General features: G+C 34.7%; 1 protein-coding gene across 1 annotated transcript in view; it reads left to right on the top strand.

Annotated features, from left to right (window-relative positions):
• The window catches only part of Sgcz (sarcoglycan zeta), a 1053795-nt gene that overhangs the window by 863759 nt on the left and 170437 nt on the right, over window positions 1–19599 (top strand). Inside the window, exon 3 of the mRNA XM_028872379.2 lies at window positions 9342–9443. Coding sequence (XP_028728212.1) covers window positions 9342–9443 — 102 coding nt within the window. The remainder of the gene's footprint in view (window positions 1–9341; window positions 9444–19599) is intronic.

Raw genomic sequence — 19599 nt, 5'->3', positions numbered from 1 at the left:
ACTCCAACAAAGCCACAGCACTTAACAGTGCCATTCCCTAAAGGTCAAACATTCAAACACACGACTCTGTGGGCCATTCCTATTCAAACCCCTACAAGGAGGCAGAAACATTTAAAAGTTAGAGTGAATGGAAGATACCAAGGAAACAATGCCATCTAAACACAGAAGGCATGAAGCACACATGAACTCACAGGCACACTGGGGCAGCATACACAGGGCATGCATAGGTCTTGGCCTGATGAGTCCCAGGGCTAAGAGAGAAAGTGGACTTAAGCCTACATCTTTAACACAGGATGTATGTCTAATTGATATTTCAATATTTTATTGTGCTTATGTGTTAATAAAAAATAACTCACGCACCTAAAGGAATGTCAGTATAATTAAGTAGTGTGAACTAACTACAATATGTATTGTCATATTAATGCAAAAATACATTTTAAATTTTCTCTTATAACTTTAACACCAGAAATCATGGAAAAATGGATAATTTGAGCAACTACTATAAAAGAAAAAAAATGATGTATTAAAGGGTACAGGCCATTGTAATAATAGCAATCTTTAACAGTGCTTGAATGCAAATGAGCTAGAGATCAACTTTCTGTTTGTGTATCAATTGCTACCACAGTAGTATATCTTAATTATATGTAAGGAAAAGTAAGCCACTTAAACTAAAGAATACAGACTCACAGCAAACAGCACAGTGAAAACACCTCTACAAAACAGCTGTCAGCTTTTGTTTGTTTTTCTGCCTGGGCTTGTAGGAAAACAGCTCATTATAAAGTATAAATAACATCAGCCAAAATAGGTGAGAAAAAGAAAGTGCTTAGCCTTCTTAAAGGACATCTCTCCTATAATTAGGAGCCAGAAATTAGATATATTTTATCAGTACAATGTACATTAAGGAATGCACATCAAGAAGTTTAAATGTGATTTTTATTTTTATTTAATAACTCAATATTTGCTTTTGCCATGAATTTTGTTTTGGTTTATTGAATATATTATATCCTAATATTTCACAAATAAATGTCAATTTAGACTCTGATTTTATCCTATTTACCCTCTACAAGGTATTTATTTCTTTATGTACATTGAAATTTACAATGACTGGTACCATTAGCCTATCAAAACCATAAGACATATAATTATTTCCCCTCCTGAATGATTATGAAATGTATGATGCTAGTTTTTTGAAAAAAATTTGAATTTACAGAAAATAATGTCTAATATCTGCAATTCATTGTCTTTTGCCTTGTTTCTCTTAACTCACTTGAAAGGGTTAACAATAAAAACATATCTTTGTATTTTTAGTGAGTAGATGCACTTTTTATTGTTTGAAACACTCTATCAACAAGCTGGTCCTGCTTATGTTACCATTTCACTGGTACTAATTTGTCACATTTTAGCTGTACCTAGACTTTAAGTAATCTTTAGTGAAGAGTGACCAAAGAGATTAGAGATATTGGGGACATAGTCAATTATTATGAAATCATTATGTAATATTGGATATGACTATTTAAATATAAATAACGTTCCACAAGATATTTCTTTTGATATTTGCATGTTTGATATCTCTTTTAGAAAATATCTCATAACAAATTCCCCAAGTAGTATTTCTTTGTGAAAAATATTCTACCTTTAAAAAAATCATACCCATGAAAATTGTACTAAAGATTCTAGCGAGCTAGGAAAATGCTCAGTGATTGAGAACATTGAATGCTCTTACAGAGCATCTGGGTTCAACTCACACATTGACCTACTACCATTCATAACTCCAGTTTCAGAGGACTCAATACTTTCTGACCACTGTGATCACATGTAATGCTTATGCTTACATCTAGGAAAACTACCCATATACACAAAATATAGTAAACAAACCTAAAACAAAAAGGTTACTTAGTTTTAGAGCTGAATAGTGTAATTTCTTTGTAATGATAATTATAAATTAGCATCTATGATTATTTTTAGTTATTTTCAAGAAAAGAGCTCTAGTTTACTGAACGTTTAAATATCCAGGAACCATTTTAGCTTTTGTTCTGTAAACTTCACTTTTGAAAAGAGTGTGTGAGGTAAGAAGGCAGGAATGAAACTGACCATAACTTTTAAAAAGAGATAAAATGTATGTATGGTTAATGAAAATACAAATCACAGGAGAAAACAAAATCTTTTTTTTTTATTTTTTCATTTAATTTTCCATGTAAGCCACAGATTCCCTTGCCCTCACCCCCCCACAGCCTCCCCCCCATTCCCATCTCCTCCAGGGTAAAGACTCCCCTGGGGATTGAGTTCAACCTGGTAGATTCAGTCCAGGCAGGTCCAGGTCCAGTCCCCTCCTCTCAGGCTGAGCAAAGCATCCCTGCATAAGCCTCAGGTTCCAAACAGCCAACTCATGCACTGAGTACAGGTTCCAGACCCACTGCCTGGATGCCTCCCAAACAATTCAAGCTAATCAACTGTCTCACTTATCCAGAGGGCCTGATCCAGTTGAAGGGATAGCTCAGCTGTTAAAGGCTAGGCTCACAACCAAAAATATAAGAGAAAACAAAATCTTACTGGTTTGCTAAAGGAACATTACCAAAGAAATTACCTCTAATGATATTTTGCTATACTCATAGATCTGTGTCTTGCTCAGCCCTGATGAATGAAGCTTCCTCTTGAAGTAGGGAACAAGTATAGAGACCCACAACTGGACAATGCACAGAGAGTGAGAGACTTTGGAACACACAGTCCTAAATAGGATGTCTTGATCAAATGCCCCTTTTCAAGTTTAAGGACTCTGAGAAAAAGAAGGTGGATAGATTATAAGAACTAGTAGAAGGCCTGGCAGTGGTGGCACATGCATTTAATCCCAGCACTTGGGGGGCAGAGGCAGGAGGTTCTCTGTGAGTTCGAGGCCTGCCTGGGCTACCAAGTGAGTTCCAGGAAAGGCACAAAGCTACACAGAGAAACCCTGTCTCAAAAAACAAACAAACAAACAAACAAACAAAAACAGTGGAAATGGAAGACAGCAAGGAACCAAGACCTTCTATAATAACAGGACTGGTACACATAAGAACTCATAGGAGTCTGCAGAGGTCTAAGCCAGATCAAGTCCTAGTGCTGAGAGGGGAAGAAGACACAAACATCATTCTTAATCCAGAAACTATGTCCAAATAGCAACTGCTTGCAAAGGAAAAATTTGGTTCTCCCATAGTCTCACTGGGAACATCAATCACACTCAAGGGCCATGCCCTATAGTAGATGGCCAACACAAAGGAAAGTCAATAGTGTTTTTGTAGATTTGTTGTTATCCCATGTTGCTTTGTTTGGCAGTTTTTACCTAACTGGTCTTGTGCTTATATATTATGGTTTCTAGTTTGCGTTTTTATTGGTTTGAGTATTTTGAGTTGGACTGCATATCTGTGTGTGTGTGTGTGTGTGTGTGTGTGTGTTTCTTCTTTATTTTGTTTTGTTTTAATGCCTGTTTGTTTTATAAAGAGAGAGAGAGAGAGCTTAAGAAGGCATGGAGTTAGATTGATGTGAGCTTGTGAGGATCTGGGAGGAGATGAGGGAATAGGAACCATGATCCAAATATATTGTATGAAAAAATATTTTCAATTAAATAAAGTAAGTACAGTCAGCTAATAATTATCTGAAAATATTTTCAATGTACTTAGCCATCTGTAAATTAAAACAATATTGATAACTCTAGAATTCTCCAGTCATAACAGTAGTCATCAAAAATCAAATAACATATATATATATATATATATACATATATATTATATGTAACAACAATTGAAGAAAAAGGGGTCATGAATTTAAAATAGCTAGGTATATAGGATAGCTTGTAGGAAGAAAGGGAAGGAGAAAATTATGCAATTATATAATCTCAAAATATAAAAATAAAAAAGGAAAACTATAACCAATGCTGGTTATATATAATGGTAAAGACAGAAGGAAAGGGAAACTATTACAGAATGTTGGTAGGAATACAAATTAGTCCAGGTAATGTAGAAATCAGTTTAGATGCTTCTCAGAATAGATCTCCCATATGACCTAGTTCTATTATCTCTGGGACTATTGCACAAGGGATCTAACTCTGCTTAACACAGAGTTACTTGCATAACCATATTTTTTCAGTACTATGCATAATAGCCAAGTTATTGTATTTTTCTAGGCATGTATTAGCATACAGCTACATAAAAACATGACATATATACACATAATAGAGTTTTATTCTGTCCTACAGAATGGTGAATTCATTTGAATAAAAAAATGAATATTGCAATCGCTCATCATATTAAGTGACAAAAACTAGACCAAGAAAGCCAAATATCACATGTTCTCTCACGTGTGAATATATGTGACATGAAAGTAGATATCCGGGCAAAGGAAGCATGCTAGCAGCAACAGGAGTCAGGTGGACAAAAAGAAAATAACAGTAGATTAATACAGCTGTACTACTTGATTTTTTGTGTATGTGAACAAAAATATCTTTATGAAACCATCACTAGATGTAATTAATGTATGCCAATTAAAAAAGTGGGAAGAATAAACACATATGATAAAAGAAGGAAAATTTAAAGCAGAAGCATGGGTTGAGTTTCCATGAAGGCAACAGAACCAAGAAAAAAGCTTAAAGGAAAGGTAGGTTAGATGCTATAATACTCCAGTATTTGGCAATGCCTTCATTAAATGAAAATCTGTACATTATTTCCTGTCATATTTCAAAGGACCAAGATGATAATGAATCATAAAGCTGACAGAATAAAAACACTTCTTGAAAGTAGGTAGAAGGGCAAGTAGATGTCTTACCATTTTATAAATATCATTGGACTTAATAGGAGAATAAGGATCAGTTAGTCACTCAGTACACCTGGATATATTAGAAAGAGTTTTTTGTGGTGATATATTGAGTACCTGAAAGTTTTACTGTGCTTGCCTGGCACCAAGGTCCCAGAGCCACTTATAAAATTCCTGTGCTGCCTGGTTCTGTAACCACTCAGACACAAGTAAACACACAGAGGCTTATATTATTTTTAAACTATGGCCATGGCAGGCTTCTCACTAGCTAGCTCTTACATCTTAAATTAACCCATTTCTATAAATCTATACTTTGCCACATGGTTTGTGGCTTAGTATACTTACTTTTACATCTTGTTTCTCCTGGCAGTAGCTAGCAGCATTTCCTCTGCTCTGTCTTACTCCTTTCTCTCTCTCTAGTTAGAATGTCCTGCCTAACCTTATTCTGCCTCACCATTGGCCAAACAGCTTTATTTATCAACCAATCATAGCAACACATATTCACAGCATACAGAATGATATTACCCATCAATATTGTATGCTCTAATAAAATTTGCCTGAAGATCAGGGAACAGAACAAGCCACAAAATTAAATATAGATGCCAGGCAGTGCTGGTACACACCTTTAATCCTAGTAATCAGGAGGCAGAGATCTTTCTGAGTTCAAAGCCACCCTGGATTACATGAGATTGATTCAGTCTAGGAGAGAAACAGAAGTAGGCAGTGGTGGCACACACCTTTAATCCCAATACTCGGGTGTTACACACTTTTAACGCCAGCTCTAGGAAGGATGTAATATGGCTGGGCGGGGAAAGGTATGTGAGCCGTGAGGAGACAGGAACTAAGTTTTTCTGTGGAAGCCTTTTCATTAGAAGCCCTTTCAGCTGGGGCCTTTCAGCTGAGGACTCAGAGACTTTTCAAAAAGAGGATTTGTGGAGTTGGTGAGGTGAGACTGTGGCAGTGGCTTGTTCCTTTGTCTCTCTGATCTTTCAGCATTTACCCCTATATCTGGCTCCAGTTTTTTTTTTTTTAATATAATACCAGTTAGAAATTCACGCAATAGTTTTTAATTTAAATTTAAAAGCACTGTGGAGATGATGAAAATATTAAAAATTACTTAAATTTAATATCAGACAGGAGAGAAATACAAAGTGGGATAAATAAACATATGGTAGAATCAGGTAGAATCATAACACAATACTGTAAGAACTGGCCCACACTCACACAGAGGAATTCCATTTAGAGTCATTTAAATGATATAGTTATTTAATTATCCGGGATCATAATTTTATGGTAAATAGAAGAAAACATAGTAAAATTAAGTTTGGAAACATTCTACAATTAAATACACACATATTATAAATTGTATCAAATAATTTTATCACTAATATTGAATGGGAATTCACATTAGTTATATAATTTGTTTCCTCTTTCCTTAGAAGTTATAACAAGGACATTTATATTTTCACAGGAATGGAGAGCATTTCAGAAATCTTCTCTTTCAGCAAGCATCTGAGAATATATATGGATACTGACTGTGAGATTTAGCCAAGAAAATCCCTGATTTGAGATATTTTTTATGCCACATATCATCTTAGTTATTCTAGCTATCTTATCACTCTGGATTCCAGAGAATTCTTCCTTTCTTCTTAACTTTGCAAACATTATTAGCATCTTCTTAAGCATCACTAGGTCTAGAAAAATCCCCTCACCTTCAACAGCCTAAAAGACAAAGTTGCATTTTCCGATGATAAACTTTTCTTTGCCATTCTCAGACTTAACTCTTTCAGGAATATGACTATTTTTAAATCTCCTCTTGCTATGCTTGCTTTCTTGTTCATCTTTAAGTCTTTATTTAATATTTGCTTTTGCCCTTCAATGAGAAAAAAAACTGTAATTTTTTTAATTAAGGAGTAGACTCTTGAGAAAGATGACTTTTCCAATACTTAAGAATGCCACAACCCTATGACTTTACTTTTTAAATGTAAAATGTCCCTTGTGTTGTGTTATATGATAAATAAAGCCTGCCTGGAGATCAGAGGGCAGGCAGTGGTGGCACACACCTTTAATCCCAGCACTAGGGAGGTGGAGACAGGAATATAAGGTAGATGGAGACAGGATCTCCACCCTTTCACTCTGAGGATTCATAGAAATAGTATCACCCCTGCTTTGGTCTGAGGTTTCTTAGAGTTAAGTTTCTGGTGACTGGGGCTGCTCCTTTGCTTATCTGATCTTTCAGTTTTTACCCTAATATCTGATTCTGGTTTTTATTGATAAGACCAGTTAGGATTGAGCTTCATCCTTGTCTCAGTTAGAAGAGAAGTATACACCAAACATACTTGTTTTATCATCATAAAATTTCTATTGCTGATTGAATTGTCATATAAAGTTACTTACTTTTAGTTGATGTACATACTAGGCATATGCAAGCCAGCTCTATTTCTTCACTTATCTCAGTGAATGAATTCCTTCCTAGCAATTCCTAGTTTAATTCATTGAGAGACTGTTTCTCCTCCCATGGAAATACTAAAGCTTATCACTTAATAAAACTCCCCCCACCTCTCTCTCTCTCTCTCTCTCTCTCTTTCTCTTTCTCTCCGTGTGTGTGTGTGTGTGTGTGTGTGTGTGTGTGTGTGATAACATCTTTTCCTCTTTCCTTTTCTTTCTCCAGTGGTCTCTAATTCATTCTTCCTTACTCCATGATGCACCTGGGTTATTTCCTATTGCTAAAATCATCAGATTATATTGTCTCATTGGATTCCTTTTGCTAGTAAAGGGTCAACGTTGAGCTTACCATGTTCTCTTGACTCTGCTTTTATAATGATTAAAATTTCTCTGGGGAATGGGAAAGAGAAGGCTCAGTAGATAAAACATGCGACTAAGAAGTGTGAAAACCTGGATATGTAAAGTGTGAAGCCTTTGAATCCCTGGAATCTACATAAAAGTCAGGTGTGCATGATGGCTAGCTGTTAACTCCAGCATTCTGGAAGCAGAGACAGGGGAGCCTGAGATAAATTCTAGTCTACCCAGATTCTGTGAGCTCCAGTTTCACCAAGAAGAGAAATACTCCCTCAATAAATAAAATGGGTTATAGAGGAAGACAAATGTCAATCTCAGCCTCCACATTCACATGTACACATGTGCACAATATCTACATATATATGTCTATACACATGTATATGCACACACACACACACACACACACACACACACACACACACACTACAAATATACTTATACAGGCAAATAAATACTTTTCTAGATGTATATGATACCTTTCCATACCTGCAGAACAAATTGTTATCCAAACTTTCTCTTTGCTTTTAAATGCATATTTGCACATGGAACTTACTAGTTATCCTCATGATAGATTCAAATATGCTATAATTAGGTATTTCTTTCCACCTTATTTTCTGCAGATATACTGGTTGATGAATTGCAAAGTGCTGCCTAGCTACTCCTGACATTATCCTAGAATTTCTCTCTTCCCGTTTATAAAATAACAACTTTTACTAACGATTATGAAGTCTGGAATAAGTGATAAACAATACTCTTCTCCGTGTCATCAGATGAAATTAGTCACCAAGCCTGTAAATTTTTCTTTCATCACAAATTTCATACTTAACAGAAGAAGTCCTGTGTTGTTAACAACTTTTAGCCCCATACAAGATTCTGCCAGATATTCTGTCTTGAAACATGACACAAATCCCCTCAAGTTGATGAGCTGTTTAAATGCCTTTTTACATTTCTTCTTTTATAACTTTGCATAGGAACTGCATCTTTAGCGCAGCATCTATGGTGTTCCTTGCTTTGATCTTGACAATATAAATCCCCAGCTGTTTCCTCTCCAAGTATCCCAAAGTAGAAAGACCATACATGACCAGGAAACAAAGGCTATCTCTTTTCCAAATGTCACTAAAATGGAGATTGTCCCTCCTTCCACGGTCATTTCCTGTTTAAATTCATTTTCAAAATTTTTATATAGCCAGTTTCTTACTATAAGTGGGATCCACTCTTTAAAATTCACAATATACCCTGATTTCTATCTCATCAACATTATTTTTAACTGTATTAATCTCCCCAGGGACAATTGTTTTGCTAGATAGGACACGTGTTTTCTCATGGTTATTCTTCAGATGCACCAGGTTGTCAAATGCCAATCATTAATTAGTTGTTACAATTTTTATACAATGGAAATGATGGAAAATGTAGATAAGCCTCATACTCTAAGAATGTTGTTAGACCTCTGCAAACTTTTAACAATAGCTAGGTAACAAGTACTGAACTAATGTATGAAGGAAGTATTTATTCATAGATAAATCATAACGGGTGATCCACCAGTTCCTTTAACACCCTCTTCCTTTCTTATGAAAACAGCGCCCTCTATTGCATGCACAATTCTGTGATCTTTCCTTAAGTAGCTCCAATCACTCATTTTTTTTTCCTTAAATCATCATGGATTTGAGCTCACTGTTTTCTCAATTTAGCCCTAGGAAAATTATGGCGAGATACGCATTCTCTAATTAACCTAAAAGTGAACTATATTTCATTGCTTGTAGGATGGTATGGGGAATCTGAGAGTCACCAAGAAGGGAATCCGACTTGAAGGTATATCTGAGTTTCTACTTCCATTGTATGTGAAAGAAATTCATTCCCGAAAGGTATGTGATATGGCTTTGGCTTACTCTAAGATAATTTCGAGTTTGTGTTTTCACTCGACATAGGAGCATCCAATCTCCTTATCCCCTTCCTTTTCATTTAATTTCTTTAAGCTTAAAACTTATTTGAAGAAACAAAAAGAATCAACTGAAGAACAATGGAAAGAGTTAGCTTTGAACAATGGGAAGAGTTAGCAAATCAGGAAGCATTTGAACTGAGACGCTGCTGCTTTTAGTCTTTCAATTGTGTTCTTCTATCACTCAAAATTAAATGCGGTGGTAGCAAGGAGTTTGTAAGCTTTAAAGGATTTTCTCGGGAAGCACATATGGATTAATTATTTCGATTTAATGTATCAAACACTTCCCCCTTAAATGCAAATGCATTTCCAAAACACAACAACGTTTGAAAGGAGGAATTAATTCATTATTTTAACTACTGCCAGAATATTTGTCCTTTGGATGTATGGGTGTATGCTAGGCATATTTTGCCACTTAACAGCATGCTAAAAGAAAAAAAGAGTTAGCTTAGTAATTGCTGGATTTGACTTGAGTTTTACTTAGAATGTGTCTACTAGTCTATGGCATCAGTATATCTCCAATCTATCAGGATGTTTTCTGATATGTATTCATGGAAATAAATTTATTAAGACAGAATGAAAAGATTCTTATTTAAAAGTTTCAGGAACAGATTTGTCTCATGTAAAACTTATTTTAGATAAAAATAATACTTCAGTGTTACCAAGATAATATGTTAGGAGATTTCTACAGTAAAATTTGGATAATTTCCATTAAGGCTTTTCCCCATTAATATAAAAGTACAAGGATTTATTTCTAACATTTTAATAAGGATATATGTATCAATTTTTTTATAATATATAAACTATACAGAATATTGAATAGACTTTATTGAGTATGCGTTCAGTAGCACAAATTTAGTTTAATATTACTTCACAGATATCAATCAGATATAAAGCAATAGGCACATGTGTTGATACATGACCTTGAATGATTAAACTTTAAAAATAGCTATTTAATATTTGAGATAAGTTTTATGTATGAAAACTGCACCAAAGTGGTTATATACATCAGTGTATTATACTATTCCTTCATTTCTCAAATACCTCCTGTGCTGTTCACTGTTAAATTGTTTAGCAAAATTAAAGAAATTAAAATTTATATATAGAAATTAGAAAAATACTTAACTTAGATAAAAGGTAATAGTGGTCACACAATCATATATATATATAATATAATATGATATGATATGATGTATATTATACACACACACACATACACACACACACACACATATATATATTATAAATGCATCTTACTGGAGAGTCCAGAGGCAACAATGGTGATTTACCTCTAATGTCTTTTGAAAGTATAACAAAAGTTGTTCTCTGAGAACGTGGGTGAGAATTGATCCCATCTCTGGCCTAAATAACAGAGTATACAAACTTTATAGCCTAAACGTGTGAGGCCGGGGCAGCTTTACTTTCTGCCTAGAATAACTGATCTCAGCTTCACAAACATTTCCAAAGTCAGCTGCATGGATGGAGAGCCGCAGTCCTTGTTCATATCCCCATTTTTTGCTACTGGCCATCTCTGTGTCTCTAGATTTTGCCTGTTGGTAATTAAGAAGGGGTGTGCAGCATGGGAGGTGGTGACTACAGTGTCCAGAAGGGACATCTGCACTGATAACAGAATACAAAGGAGACCCATTCCTTGGAAGATTTCTCTATATGTATGCAACAAAAAATTAAGGAAAATATCTATGTTATAATTGATCTTCATATTACAGATTGCTTGCCTTGAGTACATATAATCATTTTTCTTGCTGTAAAGATTATTTATCGCATTTTTAGATGAAGCTAGGCACATAGTTTTCCTCAGCTTTAATTTCCAAGTTAATGAAGTTAGGAATGTATACAAATGCTTATCTCTCAGATTCAGAAGATACACACAAGTCACTAGTAATACTAGAAATGGAGTTTTAATTAAAATTTTTTTAGATATATGCTTGTAGGTGCCTTCCCAAGTGTTTTCTTAACTTTTGTTACAATTATTTGTTATTTGGTGTGTGTGTGTGTGTGTGTGTGTGTGTGTGTGTGTGTGTGTGTGTGTGTGTGCATTACTGAATTTTTATGGCTCCGAAGTCTGAGGACACATTTTGGGAGTCAGTTTTCTCCTTCAACCATGGGGAGCCCAGGGACTAAAACTCAAGTAATCCAGTACAATAGCAAATAGCCCACCTTCAAAATCTTCTTGCCAGACCAATATTCTCATACATTTTTTCATGTATTCAAATCTAAGGAAATTGCCAAATCTATTAATATATTAAGTCAATTAAAATAAGGAATCTATTAAAATAAAAACCCACCCTAAAAGATTCATAATAGAAAATGTTACATCGTATTACTGTTATTTTTGTGTATGTTTCCCCTCTTAATTTCAGCCTGCTTGCCTCTTCATCTTTAGCCAACTGATAGTATGTAAAATTCCTTTCTGGTAGCAGGATGTGGTTGCTCAAGACTATAATCCTGGCATTTAGCAAGCTGATGAAAGATTATGGCCATGTGTTTGAGGCCAAGTGAGGCTCCATAATGAGTCTAAGGCTACTGTGGGTTTTATAAATCCTAAACATGAACAAGTTAAATCCTATACATGAAAACAAGATTCTTTCTGGACACAAAGTACAGCTATTTACAAACACACTAAATTACATAACCTGATAACACATGGGTTTGATTTAATTTCCTAGGAAACTATTCTCATCCTCACCACTCTCCAGCTGCTGACACACACACACATACACACACACACACACACACACACACACACACACACTACAGATACTTTTAAATATCTTCTATTATCCATACAATTTTCTCTTACTCAGTTTTTAATCAAACCTTTCTAAGCAGTCCACAAAAACTGTATTTAGACATGTATAGTATATATTCTACCTTGCACATACTCAGGATTCAGTGCCTTTTACACATTTTTAAATTTGAAAAATATTAAGCAATATTCGCCCAGCTTAATCACTTCCTGTCAGTTTGTCAAGTTAAATGACCAGTTTTCTCCAGATAGGAAAAACACAAAGGTTATATAATTTGAATTATATATGGTAAATGATATCTGATAATATTCCATATATATCTTCAAGGCACATGGTGTCACATTAGGACAAAATATTTCAATTTCAGGAAATTAAGACAATTACATTTTAATCTAATTGGTGTGCAGGATGCTAATGAGCTTAAATAATACATATTTTTACTATTCTGTTCAGTAAAATTGGTACCATGTCGTTTTAACCATCTTAGACTAACCTAATCACAAAATTATATTGTTTACTTTTTTCCTAGTCAATGATCTTTACTTAAGTTGTTTCCTCATCTGACAGGAATGGTGTATAACAGACTAGTAGTTATTTCCCAGCAGCTGCCCTCAGATATTTCCAACTCCAGTATGTGGGCAGAAAGGCAATGAAGTCTTGAGTCTTTAGACTTCTGAGTCAACAAAGTATTAAGAGCTATGCTCTTCCTATTCCCATGCACTTGGGTCCAATGTTGGGTTTCTAACTCAGTGTCTGGTTACCATTAGTTTTGGGCTTTGTGTGTTAGAGTTTTTCTGGATTTCACACACAAAGACACAGGCAGGTGACTTTTATGTCTATGTGGTAGCATAGTAGGTTCCTTCTCTGTCTCTTTCATGTATCACAGCATATCTCATTTATTCAGATTACTTTTCCCCCATACGTATCAATTTATACAAATAAACATCATAGGAATTCCAAAATTAATTTATCATCACCATCATTATAATTTTGCAACTGGATGTTTAATATGGGAGACATCTGTGATTTTTGTAGTATTGTCTGTTTAAACCAAATTTCAAATAATATACATCATTCCAAACTCTTTACACTGAAAAACAACAAAATTAACAGCAGCAGCATGGTCCTATAATATTTCTGCAAAAATAAAATGATAAAGAAAACATATATGTAAAGTGAAACATGTACATACTCTTTTAAATTAATATGGCATTTAAAGGAAAAATGCAAAGTCAATTGAATAATTGCTATATTAGCATACTAAAATTTAACACCTGTCTTTAAGGCTAAGAATTAATGATTATGAATATGATTAAGAAGCTGGGTGTATTAGCCTCATGATTAATATCACACAACATTTGGTACCATCATTTGGGATGATTGCCTCCTCTCAAATCTGTCCTCCTCCTTCCCCACTTTCTCTCCTTTTGTAACAATATCATTTTAATTTTTGTCATAGTCAATAATATTTCCATTCTGCTTTGCTGCTGTATTCTCTGAACACTCTGGTCTTGATTCTGCCTGTATATGGAAGCATAACCATTACTAACGTTTTTGTTACTGAACAGCCCAGTAGGCATTTAGCATTCTGATGATCCCTTGCTTTAACTTACTGGTAATTAATTTGCTTGTTTGCTAATTACTGAAATATCTAGTCTCTCTGAATGATGCATTTGTTGGTTTTTTTTTCTGGGAATGTTAGTGATGACACTTTTCTTTTCTTCAGATTTGTAAATATTTGTCTAGTTAACCTTAACATTGACTATTGGCATAAGCTGTTGAAAAACAAACAAATATTTTTCTCCTGTTGATGACATAACGTAATGTTTGGGGATCTGGGGAGTATTTGAATTCCTTTTTTTCCATTTCAGGGAAAATTTCACTCTTGTGTCACCTGATAGCTCAAGTGTTGTTTGCTGGATGGTGACTGATCAGTGTGAAAGGAAGTATCACTATTTTTCCAGAAATCTTCTGGCCTCATCCTTCTGGTAGCTGAGAGTCCTTGTATTTAGGGCTCTACTTGGCTACTAACTTTCAGTTTTACTTGCTGAGTTTATTAGTTCAGAGGTAGCAATCATCCTCACATCGCCATCTCTCTGCATATTTAAATGCTCTGTGGTTTTCTTCAAACCATAAGTAGCGGTTGTCTGGATTTCCTCTTATATGGAATTACTTTCTCCATGCGAATTTTGCCCTTGCTCTCAGTAATTCATATATTCTGTGTACAGTAATCTTTTAATTACCAGGGATATCTAGCACATCTTTTTGACATTATACTTTACTTGAATCCCTCTGTTCTATGGTAATATCAATTATGTGAAACTTAGGTAAATTTTATATTGCTTATAAATGTTAAAGCAAATATTTAGCACTTACTGTTTGAGTATTTCAAGGGGCTAATTTGAAATAAAACAAGTACTGCATATCTGTAAACTGGGCTACAGGGACTGAGCAGGAAGACCAAGGCAAACTGAGGGTCTGAGGAGCCCCTGAATCCCTTGTAGCAAGACATGGATGAAGTTAATCTATGGGTTCCACTGGTTGTCCATCTCTCCAGATTTCAGCCTGTGCCACAGCCAAACATCCAGTAGTTAAACTATCTCAAGACCCTTTGCTTGCTACTTTGTTTTCTCCAGGCAAATTTTAATTTGTGTTAGACCTTTGGTGAACCCACAAACTACTGAAATTACTCAAAATTTAGGTGGCTTAATGTGTTAAGTAGTGAAGGAGAGAGAGATTTGGAGCTTTCCTGAAATTTAGTGTACAGTCTTAAGTGAGACTCTTCTTCCTTACCTCTCTTTTACCCTTTGCCTTCCCAATACTTCCCTCCCTTCCTTTGTCCTTCCTTCCATCTAATTCCCTCTCTTCATGACAAGTCAATAGGTCATAAGACCATAATCTGAATAAACCATTTCCATCGTTGATCTTCTACACTTCACTACCAATGTCTTTACTTCTATTCTCTCTATTCTCTTCTGATAATATATTCATAAAGACCCACACTTTAGCTTCAAGGGGTGTTCTTACAACTCCTAGAGTTGTTTGTTGTTATCAGTGGCTTGGAAACATTTTGTCAATTATGCATTCTTTTTATTCTGGATGGATTTAATCATCAGCCATCAAATTTCATAAATTCCTGCTGGGAACGTAATGATAGGTACACTGGATTTCATGTAAATTTTGTCTTTATATTGTGGTATCTTCCCAGCTGGGAGTACGGCTTCTTTCAGTATTTCCTGGAATCCCTGTGCATTTCTCAGAAACTCTTCTTACCATCTTCTTTGCAGCATTACAAATCCCTTTGTAATCACCTTAATATTCCTACTAGCTGTGTGAATGAGTTTAATCACTTAATGATTCCCACTAGCTAGTGAATGAGTTTCTATTCCCTTTTCTTATTGTACTTTCTGCTTGTATAGAAGAGATTGTAGTTTCTTGTTTTGTGAATGTAACTCGGATATTTTTTGAATTTTTAAAAGAGTTATTAAAATTGAAATAGAATTAAATCACATCCCTCTTCCTTTCCTCCTTCCAGACCTTTCCAGATATCCATCCTTCTTCAAACACCTCCCATGACCCCACTGTCAAGTTGATATCATCTCTTTTATTTTTGTTACTCACATGCACACACAAATATATATGTATACAAATATATATATACACATATATATAAAACCTGCTGAGTCTATTTTTGTTGTCTGTGTGTATATGGTTTCAGGACTGACCACTCTGCGTTGGACACCCAACAAGAATGCTCACTTTTAGTGAGCTTTTGTTTATATGGTAGATTAAATAATTTTGTGTCTTATTGAGTGAATAATTTTTGATTATGATAACTGACTGTGACCATCCTTTAGAGCTCTGGGTCCTAATTTCTGTGTTCAAACCCTGAGTTTGTGATTCAGCCTTGTGCCTTGTAATCATTACTATTTCATCATGCAAATCAAAATTCAAAACAGCACATAATACTTTAATACTACAGTATTGGGGCTAATGCAAATTGAAGTAAATGTTAAAAAACTAAATTTGACGTTATGTTCATTCCAATAATTATCAATCTCAACTTATAGAAAGATAAACACATACTGGATGTACTGTGCATTTTGGAGTATTCAGTGAGTGCTTTGCCATAAGCACAATTAGCAAAAAGTCAGATCTGATAGTACAGCCTGATCAAGTGGAAAATTAGATTTACGATGAAAGAGAGATTTTAATATAACAGCAATTGCTTTGGTTTGCACAATAGGAAAAAATTGATCTGAATGTGAGCATGAGACAGAGGGAAATTAAGAGCTTATTTTGGAGCTGTTTTGACTATCAGATATATAAATGGTTTAATGAGTCTAGATTTCATGTTAGAAATGAACGGTATAAATAAATGTATTTTAAATGTGTATGTTAAAATGCATATATGTGTAGACGAAATTCTAAACGGACTTATTAAATAAGAAACAGAGCCAAATGCAGAGTTAAAAGCTCAAGAGATCAGAGCATTAGCGAATAGCCTTTACCTTACCACTAGCTGCCATCCTTCTGAGAGAGAGAGAGAGACCTTCTCCTGTGTGACCTGTCTTTTTATTGCCGTTCTGTTCTACCTTCTCATTGGCTCTAAATCCAACCACATGATTTCCTCATCACTGCCTGTCTATACAGACCTCCAGGTCTCTATGGTTGGTCCTGGGATTAAAGGTTCGGGTCACTACTTGGCTGTGTCCTTGAACACACAGAGACTCTGCCTGCCATGTCATCAGAGTTAGAGCATGTGCCACCCCTGCTGGACTTCTGCTAAATGACTTGCTTTTAGCTCTGATCCCCATGCAACTTTATTTATTAACATACAAATAAAATCACATTTCAGCACAAATAAAATATCACCATATATATGCTTATGTACACATGAAAGTAGATGTAATTGCATATGTTATTAAGCATTGAACAGAAATCCTAAGTGAAGGCAAGTAGAAAATGTAAAACAGTGCTAATCTAGTGTTGAATGGCTTAGGAAGAAGTAAATAAGGAAGACCAACTAAGAGGTAATATAAGCGAGATAAAAAGAAAGCCAAAGGGTGTAATGTTACTGGAAAGCAGAGAAAGGATTCTATTTTCAGGAAGATTGACTATTCACCTTCTGATGTTTTGATTAAAGTTCAGTCACAAGTAAATATTCACATATTGGTTTTCACATATTAGATTTCTAGCAAGATGATGCATATCAATTTCCTTACTTAATATTTGTAGTAAGTGTCATAGGAAGCATACAAACTATGGATACTTGTGAAGCCCTCTTTTATAACTTGAATACACTTTCCTCTTGAGAGGGACCAAGTTCTTAATAAGATTGCAAATCAATCTACTAACTGCTTTGAGTATTTGCATATGTTTGGTATTACTGTTGTTTTCCTGTACACTTTACTTTAATCACATCTTAAATTTTGTTTTATTAATTTATTATTTTATCACTCTTCTAAGAATTATTAAGAGATCCAATTTTGTCTTTCTTCTGTACTAAATCAATGTAATGACATAAGCTTTATTTCTTGATCACAAAGATATGGCTTGTTTGCTCCTTCTTACATTTCCTCATTTGTTTATTCAGACACTATACTACAAATAATCTTCCTCTTATTTTTACTTAAAATAAACTTTCATTTTGGTCTATTACAGCCTTTAACAAGAGCAGTATAGATAATGTAATTCCCATCACCAACAAAGTCACCAGACTTTTTAAACGGTGCATCCAAAGCTCTGGATTCCAGCATGAGCTAAGACTCAAGGCTCCATTACCACACCTTCTTTGGTGTACCTCCTCTTTGTAAAAGTCTCCTATAGGATATTTTCTTTCCTTTATAATGAATACTTGCTTTAAAAATAACAGAACTCTGAGTTTTTAAAATTTTTAGAAATATATGAAAATTTGTTACGTTAGCTTAGTAAGATGAAATAGGCAGTGCAAATAATAGAGATATTGGATTTGTATTCATATCAACACATGTGGTGTAACGGTAACACCCGCATTACCGATATCCGTTCACCATGTCCGAGCAAAGGGCTGCGGATTAAAAAATAAGAGACAAGAGACAGCGGGTCATTAGCCTCAGCAGAATGCCGAATGCCAAATGCCGAATGCCGTTTATTGAAAGAGGGAAAAAACCTTAAATACAGGCTTACAACACAAATGGAGGATCCCTGGAGGGCAGAAGTTCGCTACAATGGTCTACATTCTAGACCCAATGTTTTACATTCTTGCATCTAAGTTGTTTACATCAAATACAGGATACAGGAACAAAGAACCTCTGGTAAGCTCTCCGGTGATCCTTAGGTGAGAAGGAGACCAGCAGGGAATCTGAATAGGTAGGACATCTGGTCAAGGTCAGCAAGCAAGCCACTCACAGTTGGGGGCCAGGGCCCATGGCGCCCACAATGTGGTATATGTGAATTTCCTATGGTTTACAGGACATCTTTCTTGCTAATTTCAACCCATCTCTGAATTTATGAGATCATATTATTCTCACCAAAGTTATATTGCTAAAGTAAATGTTGATATTTATTTCAGTATGAAGATTTATATTCTGATATAATACTACATTAAACTAAACAACAGTCAAAGTAAGATTTGTGCTTACTCAATTTTATCTACAATCTTCACACAGGAGACCTCTCAAATTAGGTGGCATTCTTGTAATACACTACAGATTCTTCCTGTCTCAATATTTGGTCCTCTAATATATTGAGATTTTTTGATGTACTAATGTAGTCTAAAGTTCTCAAATTGTCATCCACTGAAAAAATCCATACCTTTCAACAACTTATAGATCTTGACTATATTTTATTTTCTAGTTCAAACAAAATCTTCCTACTATAACACAATTAATTTGTAAGTATAAATAATGAAAAATGTATGTGTTTGCTTGGATAGTAATATTGAATAGCTTCAGTTTTTTATTCATACAATTAAAATTAACTCTATATTTAAAACTGCATATCAAGTACATCAATGTTTATTAAATATTTTGGTTATGTTCAGTAAAGAATAAGCATGAATTGCAGAAAGAAAAGTGAACTGTCATGGCTATGGAATATTGTAGAATTTTTCACACACACACACACACACACACACACACACACACACACACTTTCTTTCTGAAATGAAATTACCATATCATAAGTATCTTTATATTTCATTCATCTCGAGTAAAACAATGTTTGAAAATACAGTATATTATTTGTATTATAATTTTAAGAGATTATTTATATAATTACAACATTTCTCCCTTTTCTTTTCCCTCCCTAAAAACTACCATGTACCCTTACTTG

The sequence above is a fragment of the Peromyscus leucopus genome, chromosome 17 (genome assembly GCF_004664715.2).
Source record: "Peromyscus leucopus breed LL Stock chromosome 17, UCI_PerLeu_2.1, whole genome shotgun sequence".
NCBI lineage: Eukaryota > Metazoa > Chordata > Mammalia > Rodentia > Cricetidae > Peromyscus > Peromyscus leucopus.
Note: the sequence above shows the minus strand (reverse complement) of the source record. Positions and strands in the feature narration are given on the sequence as shown.